This window comes from Petaurus breviceps, unplaced genomic scaffold (assembly GCF_028583685.1).
Source record: "Petaurus breviceps papuanus isolate PSGF00001 unplaced genomic scaffold, PetGlider_PUasm1.0 90977, whole genome shotgun sequence".
In the NCBI taxonomy this organism is placed as follows: Eukaryota; Metazoa; Chordata; class Mammalia; order Diprotodontia; family Petauridae; genus Petaurus; species Petaurus breviceps.
This window is the reverse complement of record NW_027187391.1, coordinates 16,779,071-16,805,374: the sequence shown is the minus strand read 5'-3', so window position 1 is coordinate 16,805,374 and position 26,304 is coordinate 16,779,071. Positions and strand designations below refer to the sequence as shown.

The window sequence follows — 26,304 nt, the reverse complement described above, 5'->3', positions numbered from 1 at the left end:
TGAAAATAGAAAAAAAACATATTAGCCCTGATATATAACCTCCCACTCACCCCCCACTCCCCAAAAGTATAATCTCAGAATTTCTTATAAGTAGTAACAAGATGGAAGAGGGGAAAGGAAGGGAACCATGATTCCAAACGTGCATTAGGACTATGGACAGCATCAGGTTGTAGGTATAGGAATAGCAGATGAGGTCAGGATGGGGAATGAGGGCTAGGCCTAGGAAAAAAATCAAACTGGTAGCCAGTGTAAGTGGAATTGAGAGAAATGAGAAAGGTAGGGGGCATATAGCTAAAGTATATCAGGACAGGAGAGTGGGTTGAAACCAGTCAGGCAGAGCAGAATTAATGACACACATCAATATCAAAAGTCCAGTAGAGTGATCAGATACTGGGTCAGAAAAAGGGCAGATTGGGGCGGCCAGGTAGCACAGTGAGTAAGAGCACCAGCCCCAGAGTCGGGATGACCTGGGATCAAATCTGGGCTCAGACACTTAGCACCCACCCAGAAACACCTGGCTGTGTAACCTTGAGCAAGTTACTTAACCCCAATTGCTAAAAAAAGAAAAGAAAAGAAAATGGACAGATTAACAGAAGCTATCAATTCCACAAGGACTAAAAAGTAGTAAAAGGTAGAGAAGTCACGCTTCCAGGAAATGGTTTAGAATCCAAGTAAGTGACAGGCATGCCAACAAGGAGACCTCAATACAACTCAGTTCAACAAATATTTATTAAGCACCTGCCTAATACCTGCAAGGCATGGAGATACTAAGATGAAACAACATAGTTCTTGCCCTCAGGGAGCTTACAATCTAGTACCACGGTTATGACATGTATAACGTAGATATATAGCTTATACAGGACAATGCGATAATCTTGCTAACAGCAGCAGCCTCAGGCAAGGATCTCATATGTGTTTCCTATTAAAACAGGAATCAAACCCTGGCCACATAGAGTGAAGGACCGGAGAGAAGAGCAAACCTTGACACAAAAGATATTTATTATAAAAGATACTATATCATATTTAGAAATATTTTCAGTGCAGAAGAATGGGTCAGTCAGAGAAGATAGAGCTGGCCTTGGTACCAGGAAGATTTTAAGTCCCATATCTCACTCATACTGGCTTTGTGAATCTGAACATTTAATTTCTCAGGGCTTTAGGCAACTCTAAGACTATCAAGTTACAAAGGAGGTGCTGACTGGCATTGGCAGAGACCCTTAGGAGCTCCTGATGATGAAATCACAGAACCAGTCCCTACTCTTACCAACGGCCCCATGGCGAGGGATATCACATTTAGGTAGTCTGCATTCTCTATCAGTATCCTCATGATATTACAAGAATTTAAGAGATAAGACCATTGCATGAACCCTCTCTAAGTGAACCTAACAGAAGGCATGGATAAGCAAGGGTGACACATCACAATCGGGCACATGGGGTGAGAGGTGGAGGGTGGCAATCTGCATCTTTGGATAGAATACCCACCTCAGTGAGATCACAGTTCCATTGGAGTTTCCTTTTATAATTCTTACTTGTAACAACAGCCTTGGTTAAAATTTAGCCCGAATATGGTAAGTGTTTCTGTGAGATTAGGAAAATGAGGCCCAGACAAGTGCTGTCCAGGGTTACACAGATAGTAAGTGGGAAAACCAGGATTCAAATCCAGGTCTTCTACCTCTAAATCCAGCTCCCTTTCCACTTGTATCATATGGAGGTGGGCTTGTCATGTAGCAAGAGGGAGTGATAATATGGGACAGTGTAAGTGTAATACACACTCAATGGAAAACCTGAAAGAAGATAGATCTCCAGCGCATTGGGTCAATTCACTATGGAAAGGTATAGACAACTGCAGAGAATAAGAAGGCATTAGGTGGCTTGCAGTCAGGACCCACATCAGTGAGATCTCAGAACCATTAAAGTATGGAATGTCATAAAAATTATTTTAATCTTTTAAATTGTAAGAAAAAATGAATGAGAAAACAAACTCACATACCACGAGCACTTCTCTAATATAGTCAACATGGTATCTGCCCTCTGCACAACAAAACAATCTCCTTTAAAAATAAAGTTTCACAGGCATTCTCAAGACAGTATTTTGGGGTGTTATTAAATGAGTGGCTGTTGAAGTTCTTCATGATTTCCCATTTCTCTGATACAAGGAAAATGTGGACTGCTCATATCAAAGATAAGTGTGTCTAAAAAGTTCAGTGTGTGATACAGCCTTCTTGGATACTGCACACCAAACACATGAAATGCAGCTATGAGGACAGCCAGGGCCATAGTGCAGTCATCCACTTGGGTCAGTTTTTCTTTTTCAAGATACAGAGTAAATTCACAAGCATTTATGTTGAAAGGATTTTTAGCTTTTAAGACTGGTGTTGACACTTGCACCTGGAATAAAAAAAAAAAAATAAGTGATTATTACATATCAAATGTGTGAAAGTCACAAGCCATATTGCAATCTAAACTGGATTGTTATAGGAAACAAGGTCAGAATTATTAAATTTGGCATTAAATAAGACCCCTTGCAATGAGAGATGTTTTAATTACTTGTCTCACTTTAAAGCTATGATTCTCAAGCCTTTTGGTTTCCAGAACCTTTCATTTTTAAGCTCTTAAAAATTATTGAGGACCCCAAAGAGTTTTAGTTTATGTGGGTTCTATAAATTCTATCTATCCATCTTAGAAATTAAAACTAGTAACTTTTTAAAATAATAATTCATTAAAAATTAACATATATAACGTATAATAACATTTACATAGTGGGTTCACTATATGTTAACAGAAATATAGTCTTTATGAAAGATAACTTTTCTGAAAACAAAAAATTAGTGAGGAGAGTGGCATTGCTATACGTGGTTTTTTTTTAAATGTCTTTAATGTCGGACTTAGAAGACAGCTGTATTCTCTTATTTGCTTCTACATTAAATCCGTTGCAATATGTTGTTTTGGTTGAAGTATATAAAATAAATCCAGCCTCCCACAGATGGAAAAGGGTGGAGTATTTTAATAGACAAATAATGTCTTTAAGGATCATGCAAGGAGGGGCAGGGTTGTATAATGAATATGGCATTGCATTTTGAGTTAGACCTGGGTTCAAATCCTACCCCATACACTAGCTGCAAGTCAATTAATCTCCCTATTGCTCATCTATAAAAGAAGAGAGTTGAATTCTATGACCTCTAAGGTTTCTTCCAACTCTAAATTGAAGAACCTTTGAATCTATTATAACAATGACCTAAGCAAAGCTTCAGTTGAGAATCAAATCTAAGCCCCTCTCCTTTTGAATGTCCAATTTCCATCTAAGAAACTGATTTTGCAAAATGAAGTTTTCTGTCTTTAAAATGACAATAGTCAGTCAGTAAACATTGCCCTCAATATGCCAATATTTTAGCATAACTGATGTTTGCTAACACATTTGCATACCTCTTCATTCACAACAACAAATAGGGTGGGATCATCACCAAAAACATCTGGTAGAAGTAAACATGTGGCTGTCATCTTCATATCTGTCAAAAGCAAACATGTTTGTAACCCAAATGAAAACAAAATAGACATTCTGCATTCGAACTTCTGGGGTTTTATTTTCCTTAAGCCATTTTTTTGCTTTTTTTTTGGAGGGGGGAATGTAGGGCAATTGGGGTTAAGTGACTTGCCCAAGGTCACATGGCTAGTTTTTTTTTTTTTGTGTTAAGTGTCTGAGGCCGGATTTGAACTCAGGTCCTCCTGACTCCAGGGCTGGTGCTCTATTCACTGTGCCACCCAGCCGCCCCTTGAGCCATTTTTTTTGGAGGGGTAGGGCAAAGAGTCATAAATTCTTCAGGTGAAGTTTCATCTACTCAGTTCCATCACTGAAATGCACCATAATCCATTTATCCTGATTGGTTAAATTGTACCTGATTGGTACTGCATGCTCTGCCCCTAATACTCTCCCAAGCTGTTTTTACTAACATTTCAGGATGTCTTCATCTGTAAACTGCTTCATTCTCTCATGCAACATAGTTGTGATTGGATTTTCCACCACTGAAAAAGAGGTCAGTATGTTTTCTGAATAAGTCTCCAAAATTTGTCGTGTTTTCTTATAAATGTCAGTTCTGGTGAGTAGCTGGAATTCTCTGAACAGCTGACAAAAGGGGAAGATGAGATAATATTAATAACAAAGAAAGCCAGTCTAATATACAAAACTGAGAAGTGAGTTGATTTTTGAATCTTATTAATTTTCAGGTACTTATGTGAAATCTTAGTAGTTTTAAGCTTCCACTAAAGTCTTTCTCTTTAACTTCATAATATGCAGAGTCCTTAAAGGCTTTCTCTTCAAGGCACAAACGCTGCTAGATCTTACCAAGCAGGGAACTTGGTGATAAATTATATGTTGTCTGAGAGCCAGGCTAGTTAAGTTAATCCCCCCCCCTTTTTTTTGCTTTTTTTTTGGGAGGGCAATTGGGGTTAAATGACTGTTCCAAGGTCACATGGCTAGCTTTTGTGTTGTGTCTGAGGCCTGATTTGAACTCAGGTCCTCCTGACTCCAGGGCCAGTGCTCTATTCAGTGCACCACTTAGCCGCCCCCTTGTTAACCCCTTTTTAGATCCAAGATTCACTGGCTTCAGAGGGGCAATGGACCAAGGAATTTGCTAGCTTTTCCAAGACCCTAATTCAGAACATGACATTGAAATTGTCTTGATGGATAAATTACTGGAAGGATCGTCTCTGCTCAGATATGATATCCTGGTTGGATGAGCACCTACTGACTTTCCCATGTTCATTTAGCATCATGTTCATATTAGATCCTACCTTCAATTATAGCCAAATTTGAGGCAGAATTTCCAGTTATTCTCCCAACCCATATGTCAGGAACCTATTGAGGTTAGGAGCTATGGCAGCCTAGGGAATATTGAGTCTAATTCTGATACCCAAAGACTGAGCTCAACTCAAATAGGGGAAGTGAATGAGTATTAAGATTTCCTGGAGAGGAACATGGACAGAGTTCTTCACTTATTTAATCTGGGAGGTGAGTTCCTGAACAACGTTGTGCCTGATTCTCAGCCTCTTAGTTAGCGACCTGAGGTTTCCTAGCTAATTCAATCCTGGAATCCAACCTTTTAGTCAGAGAAGAGGGATTTCATGGGATGTACAAACTTCATTCATACTATAAATAACCCTGAGTTCAAGAGTTCTGGGAATCAACTTTCTCTCAAGGTAATGGAAATGTCAGCAGAACACCTCTGGTCATGAATAAAATTGAACACAGGGTTCTTAGTGCTTTGGGGAACATGACCAGGGATTAAGAACATGATATGAGGTGCAAGGGATTTGGACTCTGCAACCCATTAATATAGTGAGTTATTTGGATGGCGTGGGTTCAAAAGGAACAGGGCTTAACTCTCTAGGAGTCTGTCCCCAAGTAGGTTTACCTTCAAGGAAAATTCAAACTCTCAGGGCAGTACATGTTGGATGTATATTTGTAGATCTCTATGGGGTTTAAAAGAGATTCACTGAAATGTTTGAGGTGTTGACCATTTAGCAGCCCCAAGTTCAGTTCCCTTCCAAGGGAAATTCAAACCATGATAATCTGAATTTGGTGGACTTTAGGACCTTGTGGAGGAAAAAGAAGTCAGCCTTATTTGACAAGAAGGAGAATTGAAATGATTTTTTGCTTTTTAATGGACTACTGTAAGTAAGCAAGCATTTAAGTGCTTACTTTGTGCCAGGGGATAGGGACCCAAGAAAAAGCAAAAACAATGATTCCATTATATTCTCTGCATTGTTTATTTATTTTCTGCATTGTCTCTGCATATGTTTATGTGAGTTCTTTTCATCTCCTACACTTTCTTTGGAGAAGAACAAAGGCTGCCTTGTACCTTATATTTGTATTTGATACTTTGAAAACTCACACAGGATGTGGGTTTTCTTTAACCCACATACGTGGAAAATTAGATATGAACTATATTCAGAGGCTTTCCCAGAGTAAACTGGATAGGAGCATAACAAGTCAATAAGAAAGGGATATTTTAGTTTAATTCCCATGGTCTGACCCATTCTTTGTGAGTACAAAACTTAGTAAACTTACATATAAGTCTGCCTGCCACCATAGCCAGTAGTCCTGCAAATGTATTTTCTTCTATCTCTAGATGGATAAAACCTCACCCTCAAGATCAAACTATTAAATTCCTACCTATTTACAACCAGGTGGCTCTGTGGATAGAGTGCTGGACCTGAAGTCAGGTCAAGTTCAAATGTGGCTTCAGACACTATCCGTGTGGCTTAGGACAAGTCACTTAACTTCTATCTGCCTCAGTTTCCTCAACTATAAAATGGGGACAGTAATGACACCTATCTCTCAGGGCTGTCACAAGGCTCAAATGATAAAAATTTGTAAAGTACTTAGCTTAGAGCCTGGTATATAGTAGGTGCTTAATAAATGCTTATTTCCCTATTCCCCCTCCTTATTGTAGGCCCCAGCTACAATGGGCTCAGAGGACATTTATAAACTTTTGTGATGTCAGCTCTGATCCAGAGAGAACAAGCCCCCCACACATGCCATGCTGCTTGAATTGTAAGTCAACACATTAGATACCCAAGTTAGTCTATAAGAGGTTCCCAAGCTTCTTTGGCCTAATGTCCCCCTTTAAAAAACTTACTTAACACCCCCCTGGAAATCTACTTTCTTTAATACTTTATTATTATTTTTTTAATTTGTGTCATTTCAAAAAAAATACCACTCCTCTGGATAGTTCCAGCTCCCCACACCCCACCCCCCGCCTGCCCCTCAGGAGGCAGTATCACCTATTTTGGGAAACCTATGGATCAATGACCTAGAGAATTTGCCCCAGTAGGTCTCATTGGAACAATGTACAAAGTACTCAGTCTGAATATAACACACTCCTTGTTCTCAGTAATGCTGAGGAATCAGGTGACTGGTGCTATCTAATGTAGGCATCATATGGGATGTGAAGGAGTTATCTAAACCTACTGAATGTTACCTAGGAAAGATTTATACTGCATCCAGCCATAACCTAGAGTCTCTGAGCTAGTGCTTCTACCCCAAGAATGAAACTACGGCAAAACTCTTAGCACAGCAAGAGCAAAGAAGTTGCCAGGCAGAGACCATATAGAGGTCAGCCTCGTGCTGGGAGGACCATTTTTTGTTTTCCTGAAATATTAGTTGACTGAGCTAGAAGATGATAGGCCTGCATGACTTCTCAGAAGAATCAAAAGACAGGCTCACCTGGTTCTTCAACTTTCCACAGGAACCTCATTGCCATTTGTTAGAGGGAAAAGGGAATTTCAGTTCTACCATGACTACTGCTACTACCATACAGGAGTTCCACCACCAGCAGGAACTGGTATCTATAACCCTTGATATTTGACATGATGGACCAGTTGGAAAGGGGGGTAATTTGCCAAAATGGACCTTTAAATCACTGTAATTCTGTTAATATGAAAAACAAATGAAAGCAGGAACTGGGAACCTGACAACAGCAAATAAAAATTAAATATCTGCCAGAATTTCTCTAACAGCCTATTTTCTTCATTCAAGGACACTTTAACCATCATATTGAACTTTAAAATCTCAGGCCCCAATGTGCTAAATGAAGAAGTAGAAATGGCACTAATGAATACAAAGATGAAAAGAGCATCTGGACCAGAGGAAATCCATATGGTGAAAGTGGATGGGAGGTGGAAGGGAGAGGGAATTGAGAATTTGCTTCTTGAGATGACAGACCGAGAGATACTTGAGGATAGGGAAAACATCATGGATAGAATTACTACTGGAAAAAACTGACCTGAAAGACAAGAAACTACAAGTCTACTTCCTTATCTCAATAAATTTTTTGTAGGAATGTGCATATATCATTGATGAAAACATAAAAAAGGAAGTCAGTCTCTGTAGTCAATATTCTACAACAGACCACATCTTTAGTCATATAACTGACTGAGGAGTATAATATACAAGGTTATTAGTTTGTTAATAAGAAAAAAAGAAAATTAACTCAATAGAACAAAATACAATTTTTAGGGCTCTCCTCCACTGAGATGTTTCCTTTACATGTGTTAAAATCATGCAAGATTACTTTAGAGAAGCAACAAAGAAGATTATGGAAAGACTTTTTCCTGCCCTCTCTTAACAAATCAGTTGCTCCAAGTTCCTAGACTTTGACAAAAAAACAGAGATCTAGAGGAAAATAGCAACAATCATAAGGTTTATATTAAAACAAGACAAAAAAAGGTAATGTACTTCTGCTTCTTAAGATATTTTCTTTTTTCTTATTTCATATTTTATTTTCCCCAATTACATGTAAAAACAACTTTAACATTCTTTTTTCAAATTCTGAGTTCCAATTTCTCTCCCTCCTTTCCTATATTCTATCCCCCCCATTGAGAAGGCAAGCAATTTGACATAGGTTATACATGTGCAGTCATGTAAAACATTTCCATGTAAGTCATGCCTTAATATAGTTTCAGAAAATAATGTCAATCTACCCACTGGAAATTTGGAAGGTTTCATCCACTGCTACTTAACAAATTTGTTCCTCAAATTTATTACCAGATTATTATCACAACAGTAATGATTTCTTTTAATATCTCTTACTATTAAAATCACATTAAGAAAGTGAAAATAACATTTAAAGGATGTAGCAGCAAATTCATCAGGAAGATTATTTGATGTATGCTTGAAATTTTTAATTTATATTCACTCACCATAGAGATCTGTAACAGAAATCTGTCATATTAATTATCCTGGAATACTCTGAGACCATTAATTTCAAAAATGTTTAGGGGAAGTATAATGGCACTATCTCATCAAATCATACCTGAGGAGAATTAGGTATTGGAGGAGAAACTAGAACATTGTTAATCTGAACAAGATCTAGGGAGCTGACTGTATTCCAAGATCAATGGGGCAATCAAAAGAGTTCATTCAACCTTGAGCTTCAACTAACTAAAGTCTAGTGTCTAGAATGAGTGAAGTCTCACTTTCTCTCTCCTAGTCAAACAATATTTTAGTTCAGTTCTGGGCACCACAGTTTAGAAGGGGATATTGACAAAGTTGGAGCATATCCAAAGGGATGAAGAGGAGATTCAAATCTTCATATTAGAACAGGTTGGAGAGAAACATATTTGAAGGATTGTCATATAGAAGTAATTGGGCTTATTCTGTTTGGTCCAAAGAGCAGGACTAAGAAAAAGGGGTAATTTATAGGGAGCTTTGGCAGCTATCAGAGCTGCCTTGGGGCCTGGTGAGCTCATCACTAGAGGTCTTCAAATGAAGGTTTGTTGACCATTTGTTTGGGATGTTGTTGAAATGATTCATGATTTAAGTAGAAGGTAGTGTAGATGGCTTTTGAGACCTCTTCTGCTTCTTGAGTTTCTAAGATAAAGTGTCTGTTAACCTCCCAAATTACAGGCATGGGAATCAGCCATGAAATTGAGTCAGCAGTAAAATTCAGACTTGAGGTCATAGCTTCCCCATCATGATTTTAGATGATCAACAGTGGGTTTTAGAAGACTCTATCCTGTTGCAGACCATGCTAAAGCAAGACCTCTGAAATAGTACATATGAATGACCTATTTTGTAAATCAGACACCACATCACTATTTTTGTACAACAATGCAGCGGCTACAGGAAGGGTCCAGGAGTGGAGGGAAGGCAGTATTATTGAGAATATAATGACAAAGTATTATGAGTGAGAAAATGTACCTGATAAGGACATTTCAAGAAAGGAAACATTTTGAGAATTTCCTTCAAAGGTGTCTTGTTGTTAATCATCTTTCTTCGAATTTCCAAAGTCTGGCTCATCCTGTTGTCAATTTCTCCCCAGTTCTTTTCGGCTTTGATGTATTCTTGATGGAACCAGTTAATATGTTCATCTACCTCAGAATCTAAATAAACATCTTCTTCCTGCAAAATATTTACAAATCATCTGAGTTTCCAAAGGCAGTTTGAGACTTTAAAAAATAGCATTTACAATCTGTTCCTGCATACACTTAATAATGCAATAATTAGTTAAGCATTACTTTTAACAGTTTTACTTTGGCTTTTAAGGTAGGGTGCTAATAAACAGAATCTATTAGAATGCAAACAACCTGGCTAATTAGGCCCCATGACTGTGCTAATCTGTACTGTACAAGCACAAAGAGTTATTACATCTCCCAAACCACTTCACTAGCAGTAAAACCAGATATTCCCCAAGCCCATAATTTTTCCCTTCTTCATTTAACTATTAGGATAAAGTGAGAAAACAAAAGAAACTGAGGTGAGAAGAGAAAAGAGAAGGAAACACTTAGCAATGTTTTTTCCCTTTCAAAATTTCCCAAGAGTAACTAGGGTCAACTTTTTGTTGTATATATTCTACATTTATAATATCATAATGTACAATAAGATTTAGTGTTCAGAATGATGAATTTAAGGCATGTTGGTTAATGATGGACTTGGAATCAGTAAGACCTGGGTTTGAATTCTGCCTCAGTTATCCTCCTAAGCCTCAATAACCTCATCTGGAAAATAGGGATAATGATACTTATGCAACCTACCATAGAGCTATTATCAGAAAAAAAATCTAAATATCCCAAAGAAGTGTGTTATTATTATTTCACTCTTTTCCTCTTTTTTGATGGGGGTTTGCATAGAAATAGTCCTAAAATTAGTCATTATCCTGCTCTCATCCCTTTTTGTTTTGTTCTGTGGACCACTGTACAGATATATAAAAAACATTATATATAGTTGAATAAAAGTTTTATATAGTTGAATAAAAGTATTAGGATGTAAGCTCATCCTCTGTAGGGTAACTTACAAGCATCCTCTACAACTTCTGCAGGAGACAAGATAAGAATATTATATAACTTATCTTATTCCCATATGATTTTGATCTCCTCAGTCAGATCTCTATACTTTGGAAGCTTTCCAAGTATCTGGGAGATAATGAATATTTGAGATGGCAGCATCTATTAAAAATTATGTTCTTACATTTCTATGTCATATCCAGTCTATTATGGACAACAGTTTGGTTTTTGAGAAAAGGCTGATTTTAATGCCATTTATAGGTTTAGTTGTCCAGGAGTTTTTATCTGTCGATCCATGAAATACAGTGATCTGGTATATGATAGATGCTAAATTTTTATAACCTGTGATGTTGTGTCCTGCACAGTCTTAAATGTTTCTTTGCATAACTTAAAATGATCACCAGATCATGGCATCCTAAGAATAATTCTTCTGTAGTTTCTGTTGCCAGTACCCTGAATTACCATCATTATATACCTCAACCATTTCCTAAAACAAAGGCTTGTTAATTAGCAATTTGTTCAACATTTCTTTGTTGAGATTTTGTTGACTGAGTTCATGTGTATGTCACCTACAGAGGTTCCTTTTGATTTCAGTCTTAGATTTTAGTTATGTCATAGGTTCAATCTACATATCCAGAGGAAAGCCACTTATTGTTACATTGGATGAATTAATTTACATTATTATTGCTCATCATTTTGAGATGTTGAATCAAAGACAGATTTAATTATGTTTCTTATAAATTGGGGGAGAGTAGGATAGGACAGAATAATAACATTCTAGTTAGCAAGCAGTTAAACTTAAAAATTAAGTGGAATCCCCTATTCCCTAATCATGTGTATAAAATGAAGGTTTCATATACCAAGTTTTGGATTAATGCTGAGAAGAAAAGAAGTCAATCTTTCTAATAAAGGCATTAGTAGGCTCTTTTGGTTAGCTACGGAGGAGGTTAAAATGTCTATCTGAATGGGACATCAAGTTTCTATTGCAAGAATTAAGAAAACTATATTGGCAGATGTTTTGGCAATATAACTTTTCCTAGAAACAAGAAAACCCCAGATATATTGATTGACATGCCTTATAATCTATGCAATTCATTCTCTCACTGACACATTAATTAACTCATTCAACAAAGATTTATTATGCACAGAGTGAACTATGGTAAACACTAGGGATGCAAATGTAATGGGAACCAGGTTTTTGCCTCCCAAACTTTGTTCCTCACCCTCCAGTGTTTCTAGTGTTTTTTTTTTTTTTAAAGCATGGATTAGCTTCAGGGTAATGGCCAGTTTCTAGTCACTTGAATGGATGAAGGAAGTCTGGCAAATGACAAGAAGTAGGCATGTTTTCTTCAAGCCCCAAGAGACTCCATGGGAAATGTTGAGCATGTAGCAGATCCACTTAGGGCAGGGAAGAGATCATTGGAATTCAGGTGCCCTATCTCAGCTAGGAGCAAGGGCTAGGCAGTGTCAATGGAAGCAGGGTCTTCATTGCAATCTTTTTATATCTCCAGAATCCCTTTTTATATCTCACAGCAAGGCAATCCTTTCATACCTTCCTAACCAATTCACTATCCTACTCACCACAGTGACTATTCTAAATCTTTTCATCCCTCTTCTGTCCTTCTGTAGCACCTCTCCTCCCATCATCTGAGCAGAGAACTTTGTTTCATACTTCACCAAAACATTGGGGCCATTTAACCAAGGTTCCCCTTTGCTCCTCCTTATTTCATACTTCTCATATGTTATCTCCAATGTCACCTACTTCACTGGTCTCACAAAAAAGTGACCCTTCTTGTAAAGGTGAAGTTCTTGAGATTGAACCCATACTCATCCAATTGTTTCTATACTGGAGAATCAAGAAAATTCTCAAGGTAGAAGACAAGAGTCAATATGCATGTTTGGTCTTAGAGACAGGGATTAGTCCAGGGACAAATAAATGTTATCCAACTAGTTTTAACTAGCTATTACAGAATTTCAGATTTAGAAGGGACTTCAGGTGCTATATACTTGAACACAGATTCCTTCTACCGCAGTGGTGCCAAACTCATCTAGAAACAGGGACCACTAAACCATACATAAGGGTCCCTGTGGGATGCATGTTGACTTAAAAAAAAAAAAAATATATATATATATATATATATATATATATATATATATATATAGTAACATTATCTATGTTCTATTGTATTTTTGTTTGTTTTGTAAATATTTCCCAATTATGTTTTGATCTAGTTTGGGCTGTACTCAGTAACATTGTGTGTTTGACACCTCTTCTCTACCACATACTCAGGATATGGTTATCTGGCCTTTACTGGAAGACCTCTAATGAGACAAAGCCTACTTCCTCCCAATTTCTCTCTCAAATATGTCTCATCTCATTCCTTCACTATATGAAATTTGATCAAGGACCTACTGTGTATTCTGTGCTAAGGGCTTTTGGTGATGCAAATATAAGAGAGGGAGTTGGCTCCCAGACAACTGATTTAATATCCCTTACCATACCCTTACATCCTCACTCCCCAATGAAAGGGAAGCCATTGGGGGGGAAATACAAACTATGCTTAGAGGCCTTTAACTAGCTAATACTTTATGCCCTGGAGTCACTCACAGTTCATCAATTCATCAGTCTAGGCCTGTGGTATTTTTGTGTAGTGTAATACTAAAATAAATATGTCATCCTGTGTCTATACTAAAAAAAAAAACTACAGAAAGGGAACAGCACAGAGAACTGGAAAATGAGAGACCACAAGATGTCCTGTGGAGCTAGAAGAGTGAAAGTGCACACAGAAGCAGCAAGACACCAGGAGAGAACCCATACAGGCCAATCAGGCATGAGAAATGTCATGATAGACACCATGTCATTGGGACTCTCTTAGACTACCAACTCCAAGGCAATAAATCCATAATTTCCTTTCTCTCCAAGCTCCTCATTTATCTTTCTTTGTTTTAAGGAAAAACTATTTATCATTCTTTGTTTTAAATCCTTACTTTGTCTTTAAAAATAATGTTAGCCATAGACATTTCCTAGTCTGGGCATAGGTATTGAGAATTCAGTTGGAAAGAGGTAATTGAAGGAGAGTTTAACACTGAGGTGTTTTGCCAGAGTACTGTCTCTGGCTGGGGGCCCAGAGCTTTTTTATTTATTTGTTTTTAAAAGATTGTTCTGTTACAACTTCCAGAGCAGAAAAAAAAAAACTGTTGATACTCATATCTTGAGTATAACTTGAGAATAACATACTTGAGAAAACTCATATAGGTAATGGAGCAGTTGTAGAGTGTTGAAATATGAGGTGTGAATAGGAGTGGCTGAACAGCCCTAATTATTATCCTCCGCCCAACCACTATGCTACAAAGCTAAAAAGGACAAAAATTCCCGACCTCTTGAGCTGACAAATTAGAACATGATAAATGCAAAACAAAGATATAAGCAAATGACTATGAGAATTCAGAAAAGGGAAAGATCATTTCTGACTTGAAGTATCAGGGAAGCTACATGGAGAAATGAGCATTAGACCTGGGCCTTAAAAGTCATGTAGGATTTCAGTAGGCAGAGATACAAAGGGAGAGCACTCCAGGTATTAGGAAATTGTAAAAGCAAGGACAAATAGGTCAAGTCAAGTCAAGAAGTGTTTGCCAAATGCCTCCTTTGTGCCAGGTACTGTGCTAAGTACTAGTAATACAAAGAAAGGTGAAAACAGTCTCTGCACCCAAGGAGTTTGCAGTCTAATGGGGGAGACAGCATGTAAGCAACTATGTACATGTACAAGTTACAGACAGGATAAATTGAAGATAATCTCCAAGGAAAGGCACTAACATGAAGGGGGCCCAAAGGACTTTTTGCTTAAGGTAGTATTTTAGCAATTCATTAAAGAAGCCAGCAAAGTCAGGAGATGGAAGTGAAGAGGAAGAGTGCCAGGCATGGGAGATTGCTGGTGAAAATGACTGGAGTTGGGAAATAGAATGTTTTGTGAGAAACAGCAAGGAAGCCAGTGTCACTGGTACAAACCATGGAAGGGAGTAAGATGTAAAAAGCCTGAAAAAGGCTATGAGGGTCTCCAAAAGCCAAATAAAGTATTTTATATTTTATTTCAGAAGTCATTGGGAACCATCGTAGTTTACTGAGTTGGGTAAGGGGTTCTATGGTCAGATCTGTGTTTTTGAAAGATCATTTTGGCAGCTGAGTGGAATATGAATTGGAGTGAAAAGAGATTTGGAAGAAAGGAGACCAACCAACCAGAAGGCTATTGCAAGAGCCAGACATGAACTGATATGGGTCTACACCCATGTTATGTGAGTGCAGAAAAGAGAATCTATACAAGATGTTGGGAAAGTCAAAATGACAGCGCTTGTCAACAGTTTGGATGTGAGGACTGAGAGAGTGAGGAGCCAACTAGAGGATAAAAGATGTGGAACTAAAATGGAACCTTCAAAGTCATCTAGTCCAGTTCTCTCATTTTACATGTGAGGACACTAAGGCCCAGGAGAAGTGAAGGGATTTGCTCCATGGCTAGTAAGTGACTGAGCCAGAATTCAAACCAAGTTCTCTGACTATAAATCCAGTGTGAGAGATGAAGACAGCCTGAGTTTTAACTGTACAGAAACAGCAACATATTCCTTTTTCTGAGACCTTAAACAAGTGAAGATAGTGAAAGAAAAATTACCAAAAAAGCAATTGAAAGTGGGGGGAAAAACATGATCTAGGTAAGAGGCTATTTCTTTTTTTGGAGGGGGAAGGCAAGGCAATTGGCAGTAAGTGACTTGCCAAAAGTCACCCAGCTAGTTAAGTGTCAAGTGTCTGAGCCTGGATTTGAACTCAGGTCCTCTTGACTCCAGGGCTGCTGCTCTATTCACTGTGCTGCCTAGCTGTCCCTGGAAGGAGGATAGTGTCTTTAACAAAAGAAGTCTGGAAGAAAGGAGGTTTCAAGGGGGTGTAATGTTAATGAAATAGGAAGATCTTCCCTGTCCATTAATAGGTCTATATGTCCAGCTGTGATACATCCTGAATCATTTAGAACCCATTGGGGGAGAAACTTGCCTACGGAGGAGCTTGCTTAGGGTACGTGTGCTTGTAGGAAAGCTATTGCTAACCAAGTTACACAAGGTATTGGAGGAACAAAAATGAAATACAGAGTAGGCATGGGGAAAATTAAAAAAAAATACTCAGACATTAGAAGGAATGAGGCGCAAACTGCCAAGAAATCCTTTGAGGTAAAGTCTAAATAATCACCATGCTAATTCTGTACCTTTACCTGAAGAGGTCATCTTCCTGCTTATAATGGGAACCTCCTGCCTCCCACATTAATTGTGAACAAGGTAGAATCAGAGGCCAATCATTTGCCCATCATCTCCAAAACCAAGAGATGAGTTCCTAGAATACTAGGATGTAAGTAGATCAGAGATGCTCAGATGATAGTGTGCACACTTATGAGTGTGTGGACATTGTGTCTCTTATGTACTTTCTAATCTGGCTTGTGACACAAAATGGAAGCTGCTGAGCATAAAAGCAAAGAGAAAAGTCATTAGAGTTTATCTGGACCAAACCCTTCACTGTACAAATAAAGAAGCTAAGGCTCAGGGAAATGAAATTATTTATCCAAAGTCATGAAGGAAGTGGCAGAACCAGGATTCAAATCCAAGTCATCGAACTCCAAATCCTAAAATTCTACCTGCTATATTACACCGCTCAATATAGTATTATTTAAAATATAAAATGGTGGCTCTTCCCACATATTTTACAGATATTTTTATATATAATCTGAATGAGTTTACATACAAAGTTTTCTTGAGTGGTGAGATATTTGAGGTAAGGAAACCAATAAGTCAATTGTTGCCATAATCTAGGCAAGAGATGATGAGCAAACGAACGAAGGTGTTATCTGGGTATTGGGGAGAAAGGGGTCATATGTGAGAGATGTCACAAAGGTAGCTGGCAACTGATTACATATGTGGAGTGATGGAGACTTATGAGTCAAGGCCGGTACTGAGATAATGAATCTGGGAGACTAGAAGGATGATAGTGTCTTTGACAAAAGAAGTTTGGAAGAGAGGAGGTTTCAAGGGGGTGTAATGTTAATGAAATGGGAAGATCTTCCCCATCCATTAATAGGCCTCTGTGCCCAGCTGTAATACTTCTTGAATCACACAGAGTCCATTGGGGGAGGAACTTGCCTAAGGAGGAGCTTGTTTAGGGGAGGTTTGCTTGTAGGAAGGCTTTCACACCTTTTGGTACTCACCTAATTAGGCACTGAGTCACAAGAGCTGCAATGCCTTCTGGCATGTGTGTGTGTGTGTGTGTACTCTAAGTTGGCATTTTGCTTAGGAGAAGGATCATTTGATTTCCTGGTTGAGACTCTGAGTAGCCATATGTTCAGACTCCCAACTTCTAAGATGTAAAGGCCCTCTCGATCTAGTGGTGTATGTAAAGTGTACAGCAATATTGCTTTGATTCAGGCAGTCAGCTCCCTGTCTGTTGGTCTTTTTGCTAATTTCTCTACTTGTATTTTCTCTGCTTGATGTTCAGGGTGCTGACCTTTCTTTCCCCTGAGGCAGTGAATATAATTAAAAGTAGGATTGTTGACCCTTTTAAAGCAGTCTTTCCTAGAAAAGCAGATCAAAGAACCTGTGCTAGCATACAGTCCTGGGTATGCTAGGGTGCTTGTTGCTACAGGGGATGGGGGTGAAGATAATGAGTTCAGTCTTGGACATGTTAGTTTGGGGACATCCGATTCATAATGTCCAAGGCAATTACTACTGCCTGTTCTAATACCCATTTATCATCTCACTTGTCCTTCAATAATTTATCAGACAGTATTGGTCAGGACTTCCTCTCTCACTCCAATACTCATTCCATCTTCCACTAAAGGGATATCAGAAATAAATTTTTTTACTCCATACGTAACCTTTAACAATTTCTGAGCAAAGTGTTAAGGGAGGTGTTTTAGTCCTTCAGAAAAAAAGTATATATGCTTTCGCAAGATGGGGTGCTCCATTCAAATTACACTGCTATTTCCAAACCCACAGCTGACTTTTAACGCTTTTCAGTATTAGTAAATTCACCACCTGCTGATAGGAGTAATTGCTTTACACACAGAATGCAATTAACTGTCAAGATTTTTTTTTATTCTCTTGCTGCCTTGCTCAATTTTGCACCACAGGAAATATTTCTGCGTGAAAGGCCATAAAAATGATTGGTATTTGCAAAATAAATCATAACACTTTGGGTGCTATGAGAAAAAAGCAATATATACTGTAGCAGAAATCCAGGGGAATCTAGTAATGTTCTTAGCATTTAGCTGTGTTGAAAATAGCTGCTTGAAGAGAATCAAAATTTTATTTTCTTTTTCAAATCCAAACAAATTAGTCTGGCACAATTGTTTTCTTGGTTTTCAGAGTTAGTGGGGTCAAAATATAACCCAATAATAAAATTTTTAAAAAAGATTCTGGGGCACCTGAATTGCAAGATCACTGAGTAGTGATGGTAGTTGGCTGGTTGAGGTAGTGAATCTAGCAACAAGTATTTTAATGATACTCTATTTTCCTACCAATGTGTTTGGTGCAAGTTGCAAGGGAATGAGCCTGGGCTAGTAAAAAAGGAATCATAAAATATTGTTTTAGGTCATATTGAGGCCAGCTCAGCCATTAGCAAGAGATGATTAAATTTTCAGTGTGAGCAAAAATGAACAAACTACAAATTGGGACTTGACTTCTTGTTTGGTTGATTTCTAGACTTAAGAAAGTGATGGAGAAAGTGTTGATAATGTAGATTAAACTTTAAAGTGTGTCGTCTCCTTTTTTTTCTTCAAAGAACCACTTGTTAAATATTTGCCAGTATACCCCTTGGTGGCCTAAAGGAATTTACATTCCTTCTTATTGTATCTACTTCATATCCCTCCAAAGTAAAGTTTGACATGTAGAATATCCACCCTAAATGTGAGATTCATTTTATATTTTGATTCCTTATACCTTTAAAAAAAATTGCAAGAGTTTGTATTAGCTTTTGCTATGGTTAAAAGGGAATAAAAATGGCATCACTCTTTCTAGACTTATATTATTCCCTTCTATGCATTCTACACTCCAGTCAAAGTGGGCTACCAGAGTCTCTTAACTCATATACCTTCTGGGATTTTTTTTTTTTTACAAAATACCTGATGTCTGAAATGCCCTCTGCCTTCTTGCCTTTTGAATTACTACCTATTTTTAAAAAGACGCATAAAATACCACCTCTGTGACTCTATTCATGATTCCTTGGTCCAAAATTACCTTCCCTTTTAGACATCATAATGCAAAACAAAGTACACCACTACAACTATCTTTGTTTAAAAGTGTTTTATGCTTCCAGAGATCATGGAATATTCTTATCTAAATTTTATATCTCTCTAGCACAGTATATGTGCACAACAGGAACTTTAAAAATGTTTCAACATATGGTAAACTATGTTTAAGGCACAATCTAATCTCTAAGATGCTTAAGGTCTTAAGAGCATAGACCTAGAGGAGGAAGGTCCCTCAACAACTACTTAGTCCTGACCTTAATTTATAGATAGGAAAGCCAAAATCTGTGGAAATTAAGTGATTAGCCCAAGGTCACATTGATAGTAATAGAGGTAGAGGTAGCATTTGAGCCCAGGTCTTTATAATCCAGATCCTATGCTCAAAAGAATTAATTGTGGGGTGGCTAGGTGGCACAGTGAGTAAAGTGCTGGCCCAGAGCCAGGACGATCTGAGTTCGGTTCCAGCCTCAGACACTTTAACACCCACACTCACACACACACAAACACTAGCTGTGTAAACTTGGGCAAGTTACTTAACCCCAATTGCCCTCCAAAAGGCAAATAATAATAATAATTGTACCATGCTTCTTCCCATATTTGTCTTTGCATCAGTGATGGGAGGTTAAATGCCTTGTACGCAGTAAGCACTTAATACCTACTAGCCCACAATGAAGGAAATTTACTCCTAATACTACAGATCTATGATCAGTTTTCAAAGATTTTTAATGTTTTGATTTCCCTTCTGTTTAACAATCTTAATATAAAGTAGATAATGGTCTTAGAACCTTTTCTCCCCCAGCCCTATTCCATTTAAGTCTTTATTATATCAGATGGGCAAACTGACTCTCAGACTTTCCTTCAAATTCACAATTAGTTTTACAAATATTATAGTATCCTTGGACATTGGGGGGAAAATGCCCAACCTTAAAAAATACTTTTTTTCACATAGTTGTTGTTGTTTGTCCTTCTCAAAGAGGACCATGACATCAGGAAGGTGATGCCATGACTTGCAAGTGAATTGGATTTAACTGAGGGAGTGCTACACAAAGTCACCAGCCTCACTTTCTCCTCCAGAGCCTGGATTTGTCTTGGCAGATACACTCCCAGGCATTTCATACATTCTACAGTTATTTTAAATGGGGTGTCTTTTAACTATATCTTCTTACAGGATTTTTTTTATGATATATAAAAAATGCTGATGATTTATGTGTATTAATTTTCTTTCCTACTACTTTGCTAAAAGTAAGTAACTTTTTAGTTGAATCTCTACAATTTTCTAGGTAAATAACCATGTAGTCTACAAAAAGAGATATTTTACTACCCCATTGCCCATTCTGATTCCTTGAATTTATTTCATCTCTTATGGATATTGCTAGCATTTCTAATAAAATATTGAATAATATTGGTGATAATAACCATCTTTATTTCACTCCTGATCTTATTGGAATGGCTTCTAGCTCATCCCCATTACAAATAATGCTTGTTGTTACTATTGGGTAGATGCTTCTTATCATTTTAAGGTAAAATCCATTTATACCTCTGCTTCCAAGTGTTTTTTTTTTATTTAGGAATGAGTGTTGCATTTTGTCAAAACCTTTTTCTTCATCTGTTGATACAATGATGTGATTTTTGCTACATTTTCCTTATGTTAAATCATCCCTGCATTTCTGGTATAAATCCCACTTGGTCACCATGTGACCTATATCACTATACACTATATCACCTTTGTGATATAGTGTTGTAGTTTCCTAGCTAGTATTTTATTTAGAATTTTTGCATCCATATTCCATAATGAAATTAGTTTATAATTTTCTTTCTCTGTTTTTACTCTTCCTAGTTTAGATATCAGTACTATATTTGTTTCATAAAAGGAGTTTTATAATTTATATTATTCCAAATAATTTATCTAATGTTGAAGTTAGTTGATCTTTAAATGTTTGGTAGAATTCACTTGTAAATCTGTCTGATCCTAATGCTCTTTTCTTAGGGAGTTCACTTACTGCCTGTTCAATTTCTTTTTCTAAAATAGGTTTATTGAGGTATCCTTCTTCCTCCTGTTAATCTAGGTACATTTTTTTGTAAATATTCTTCTTTTTCTTTCAAATTGGTCAATTTATTGTCATATAATTGGACAAAATAACTCCTAAGAATTGCTTTGATTTCATCTTCATTAGTGATATAGTCAACCTTTTCATTTTTGATATTGGTAATTTGGTTTTCTTATCTTTTTTGATCATATTAACCAGTGGTTTATTTATTTTATTGTTTTTTCCCCCAAGACCAACTTCTAGTTTTATTTACTAATTCAGTGGTTTTCTTGCATTCAATTTTACTAATTCACCTTTAATTTTTAGAATTTCCAATTTGGTGTTTAATTGCAGATTTCCCCCCCTAGAATTTTCTTGTTTTTGTTTTCAACATTCATTTCCACAAGATTTTGAGTTCCAAAATTTCTCCCTATCTCTCCCCTACCCCCCACCCCAAGATGGTAAGCATACTGATTACTCCTTCCCCCAGTTTGTCCTCTCATATATCCTTCCTTATCCCCTTCCCCCTTACGTTCTTGTAGGGCAAGGTGGATTTCTATACCCCATTACCTGTATATCTTGTTTCCCAGTTGCACGTAACAACAATTTTTTTTTAACACTTGTTTTTAAAAATTTGAGTTCCGGATTCTCTCCCTTCTTCCCCCCTCACCCATCCCCAACTGGGAAGATGAGCAATTCAATATAGGTTATACACATGTGGTTAGGCAAAACATTTCCATTTTGAAAGACTAACTATATTTCCCTCCATCCTATCCCACCCCTCATTTATTCTATTTTCTCCTTTGACCCTCTCCCTTTTCAAAAGTGTTTGCTTTTGACTACCCCTTCCCACAATCTGCCCTCCCTTCTATTATCCTCCCTTATTCCCTTCCTTCCTACTTTCCTATAGGTAAGATATTCAGTTGAGTATGTATGTTTTAGTTGCAGATTTTTAATTTGTCCTTTTCTAGTTTTTTTTAATTTGCACCCCCAATTTATTAGAAACTTAACATCTTTAATGATGGAAATATTAGAACATTAAATTCCATTTTCTTCTGTTTTATTCACTCCATGCTTCATCACTCTAGGAAAGAGTTGTTGGACTGCGGTGAAGGGCCTATGGTATGAGTAGTCAAGATGTGTACTCTTTTTTCAACCATGTAGGTTGCAAGTTCCTTGAGGATAGGAACTGTCTTAATCTGTTTTATGTTCTCCCTTCTCTCTCTAGTACCTTCTGGGTGATAGACTTTGTTGAATTAATGAATGAATTGCAACAATCTTGCATTTTCACAAAATATTCTAACTTAAATATTCTATCTTACTACCTACAGGAAATGACAAACTCACCAATATCTCTTCCTAGATTCCCTCTTTAATCATATGATCTCATCATGACCAACATTTTTAAAATCTAAACCGATTGATTCTTCTGCTTTAAAAGGTCTCTATCCTATTAAAATGTATCACTCTAAATCACTAAGAAGCAATTTGACTATCCTTACCCATCTAATAGCAACAATCCTCTACTACATTTCCCCAAAACAACAGAATTATTTCATTATTCCTCTAAAAATGTTGCTTACAGTTTGATGTAGCAATAAAATAATTTGTTATATAACCAAAGTAATTCACTTGGTGTATGCATGTGCAAGCATACATGTAAACATAGAGATCAAAAAGATAACCTGGAAAAATACTCAGCTAGCTCAGTGGATGCTTGATGAAGGAATGATAAAGTTTCACAAAAAAGAAGAATAATTCACTTGTAATGTGAACATTCAATGGCATATTTTTAATGTGTTACTCTATAAAAATCCATTCTTCCATGCCTTATTTAATACCTGCCTTTTCTATTTCCATTATTTCTTCATTCCCACCCATGTCAATCAAAACTATCATTAAGATCTGCTAAAGTAAACACCATGTGTCTATTTTAAAAGCTATTTCTTTACCATCTGTTTCCTTTTCATTTTTCTTCACCTTTCACCCGTCATGCCTACTGTTCTAGGACTTGTTTTCTTTCTCTCCCTCTATGTCTAGCATTTTCTTTCTGCCAGAATGAGCCTTGGAAATAGAATTAAGGCACTGAAAGATTCACCTTTGTATTTTTTTCAAGCTATTTTGAAAAGTGATATTCAAGTTAATATGTGTTTATATCATGGAAGGGCTTCTTTACAAGATGTGTAATCTTAACATAGTTATTCACGTCTTTGAATCTCAGCTTCCTTATCTATAAAATTTTCTTCAGTCCTTTTTCAGTCATGGCTGACTTTTTGTGATCCCCTTTTGGAATTTTCTTGGCAGAGATATTGGATTGGTTTGCTATTTCCTTCTCCAGCTTATTTTATAGATGAGGAAACTGAGTCAAGTAGGGTTAAATGACTTGCTGAGGGTCACACAGTATATCTCTGAGGCTGGATTTGAATTCAGGTCTTCCCGACTCCAGGTCTGGTGCTCTGTCCATTGCTTCACCTAGCTGTCCTATGTATAAAATGAAAAGGTGATTTTTTTAAAGGTCCCTTTCATCTCTAAGATTCCATGATTCTATTACTCCAAAAAGCTCTAAGATTCCATGATTCTGTTTCTCCAAAAAGGAGTACTCTTATTTTTTTTGTTTATAATGTGTGTAGGTATAAAAGGATCAAGTTGAAATTCTTGTAAACTCTGATAGTCTAAGCACACAATTAAAGTCAGCACAGGTTGTACTGAGACTCACATGGCAGCATACCTTTTAGATGCCAGTACTACAGAGGACATAGAAGTTAAAGTCCTAGTCCCTGACATCAAGGAGCTTCCAATCTATCTGAAAAGATAAAATTAAAAGAACCATAGAATACTTAAGAGCCAAAAGAGGTCAACCAGGTCTCAGATATTTCCAAACATTGTGAACCTGGGTAAGTCATTTTAACCTCTATCTGCCTCAGTTTCCCTCTTCTGTAAAATGAGGACAATAATACTGCCTATTTTCTTTTTGTCTTTTTGGAAGGGGGAAGGAAGGGCAATTGGGGTTAAGTGACTTGCCCAAGGTCACACAACTAGTAAGTGTTAAATGTCTGAGGACATATTTGAACTCAGGTCTTCCTGACTCCAGGGCCAGTGCTCTATTCATTGCACCACCTAGCCACCCAATACCACCTATTTTCCAAGATTATTGTCAGGATAAAATGAGACAATATTTGTAAAGTGCTATGTAAACCTAAAAGTACTATATAAATATTAGTTATTCTATAATAATAATAATAATACACAAACTGTATGGTAGGGATTATCATTATTATGAGTGGTAGTAGTTGGAATAAATGTCTTTCTTCTTTCCTTCTCTTTATCTTCTTTTCCAAATATGTTAATATCCTGAATCATTTTAAAATGATGGTTGGATGGGGATGGGGAGTCACACAGTCAGGAAATATGGAAGCCATGGTTTAAATTTGTTTTTCTAGATGGTCTTGTAATGTACGTTTTCAAGTTTGTTTGATGCTATGGAAGGTATTAAGTCCAGAAAACAACTGTCTTTGTCTTACTATAATGCAGATAAATTCTGGCTGGCACATAGTAGGCACTTAATAAGTGATTATTTCTTGAATGACTTAAGTGTTCATCTATTTCAAATAAACTAGCATTAAGATGCTAAATTCCTTTTCAGCACCTTCAACAAAAGTTTAAGCTGTTTAAAAGTAAATTCACATCATAATTTTGCTTTTGCCTAGATAAATTTTACTTCTAAATTTAATATAGAACACATGATAATTTTATGACTGAATCAAATTCCCCATAATACCCTTATGTTCCCAAACTAACAAAATAACAGGTGTTTAAAAAGCTCAGCTGCATATGCTTAATTTCCCCCAAAATTTCCATTTTTCCCCAGTTGGTTTCAAAATGCCTGAAAAATTTCCATCTTTAGATCCAAAGCACTATTCCATTGATGACATATCTTTGGTAAAAGAAAAATACAACTCCAATTCATCCTAACTGTCAAATGTGCTATTTAAATTTAAATACACCTTAAATATACATTTTAACCAAAATGCTACATTAGTCAGGATACTGGACTGAGCCCTGTACAGAGCATGTAGATGTGATGTCTACCTTTTAGGAACATTCAATCTACGAATAACAAAACAGAAGCAGGCAGACTTCTGTTCCATCATCGAAAGTATTTACAAATCAAACAAGCTTTCTTTGAGGAAAAGCAATTTTGAGGCTAAGTCAGGATTTGAAGTTTGATGCCGTATTAAAGTTAGGGATGAAGTTTGTGGTGATATGACAATAACTGACGTGTAGAAAACTTAAAGGTTTGCAAAGAGGTTTGTTTTTCCCTCTCATAATATTCCTGTGAGACAGGTAGTATAAGTATTACTGTCTCGCTTTCACAGATAAAGAAACTGAATTTTCCTAGCAATTTCTTCACCATGACCTTGTTTGAGTTCCCCATATTTGACAATCCTCTAATTCCTCTCACCTTCCAGGAAGCAAGGAATGAAAGAAAGAAGAAAGGGAGGGAGGGACAGATGGAAGGGAGGAGGAAAGAAAGAAAGAAAGAAAGAAAGAAAGAAAGAAAGAAAGAAAGAAAGAAAGAAAGAAAGAAAGAAAGAAAGAAAGAAAGAAAGAAAGAAAGAAACAAAGAAACAAAGAAAGAAACAAAGAAACAAAGAAACAAAGAAAGAAACAAAGAACAGTAAAGCATACTTCATTCATTTGCTGAGATTTAGGAGAGAAGTGATATTGGTCTTTGGCTATGAGTCCTCCAGATGAGGAACTGAAAAATTCTCAAAAAACATTTTTTATTTATTAAGTGCCTACTATACACCAAGAATTGTGCTAAATGTTTTATAAATACTGTCTTATTTGATCCTCACAACAACTCTGGGAAGTATGTGCTATTATTACAGTTGCCATTTTATAGTGAAGAAACTGAGATTGAGAGAAATAAAGTTACTTGTTCAGGGTCATGCAACTAACAAGTGTCTAAGACTGAATTTGAATTCAAGTTTTCCTGACTCCAGACCCAGTGCTCTATCCATTTCTCTTTCTAGTACCCCCCATGTGTTGTCTTCCCCCATTGTAATGTAAACTCCTTAAGAGCAGGAAATATCTTGCCCATATTCCCAGTATAGTATAGTGCCTGGCAGCACCTAAGTGTTTAATAAATTATCTACTATGTATGTATGTATGTGTCTGTCTATCTATCTATCTATCTATCTATCTATCTATCTATCTATCTATCT

At 36.9% G+C, this 26,304-nt stretch overlaps 1 protein-coding gene across 1 annotated transcript in view; it reads right to left on the bottom strand.

Annotated features, from left to right (window-relative positions):
* Positions 1-1,423: 1,423 nt before the first annotated feature.
* The window catches only part of SAMD3 (sterile alpha motif domain containing 3), a 56,909-nt gene continuing 32,028 nt past the window's right edge, over positions 1,424-26,304 (bottom strand). Inside the window, exons 6-9 of the mRNA XM_069077270.1 lie at positions 9,698-9,898; positions 3,949-4,120; positions 3,424-3,506; positions 1,424-2,388 (exon numbers count right to left, since the gene is read on the bottom strand). Of these exons, the coding sequence (XP_068933371.1) occupies positions 2,104-2,388; positions 3,424-3,506; positions 3,949-4,120; positions 9,698-9,898 (741 nt within the window). The 3' untranslated portion in view covers positions 1,424-2,103. The remainder of the gene's footprint in view (positions 2,389-3,423; positions 3,507-3,948; positions 4,121-9,697; positions 9,899-26,304) is intronic.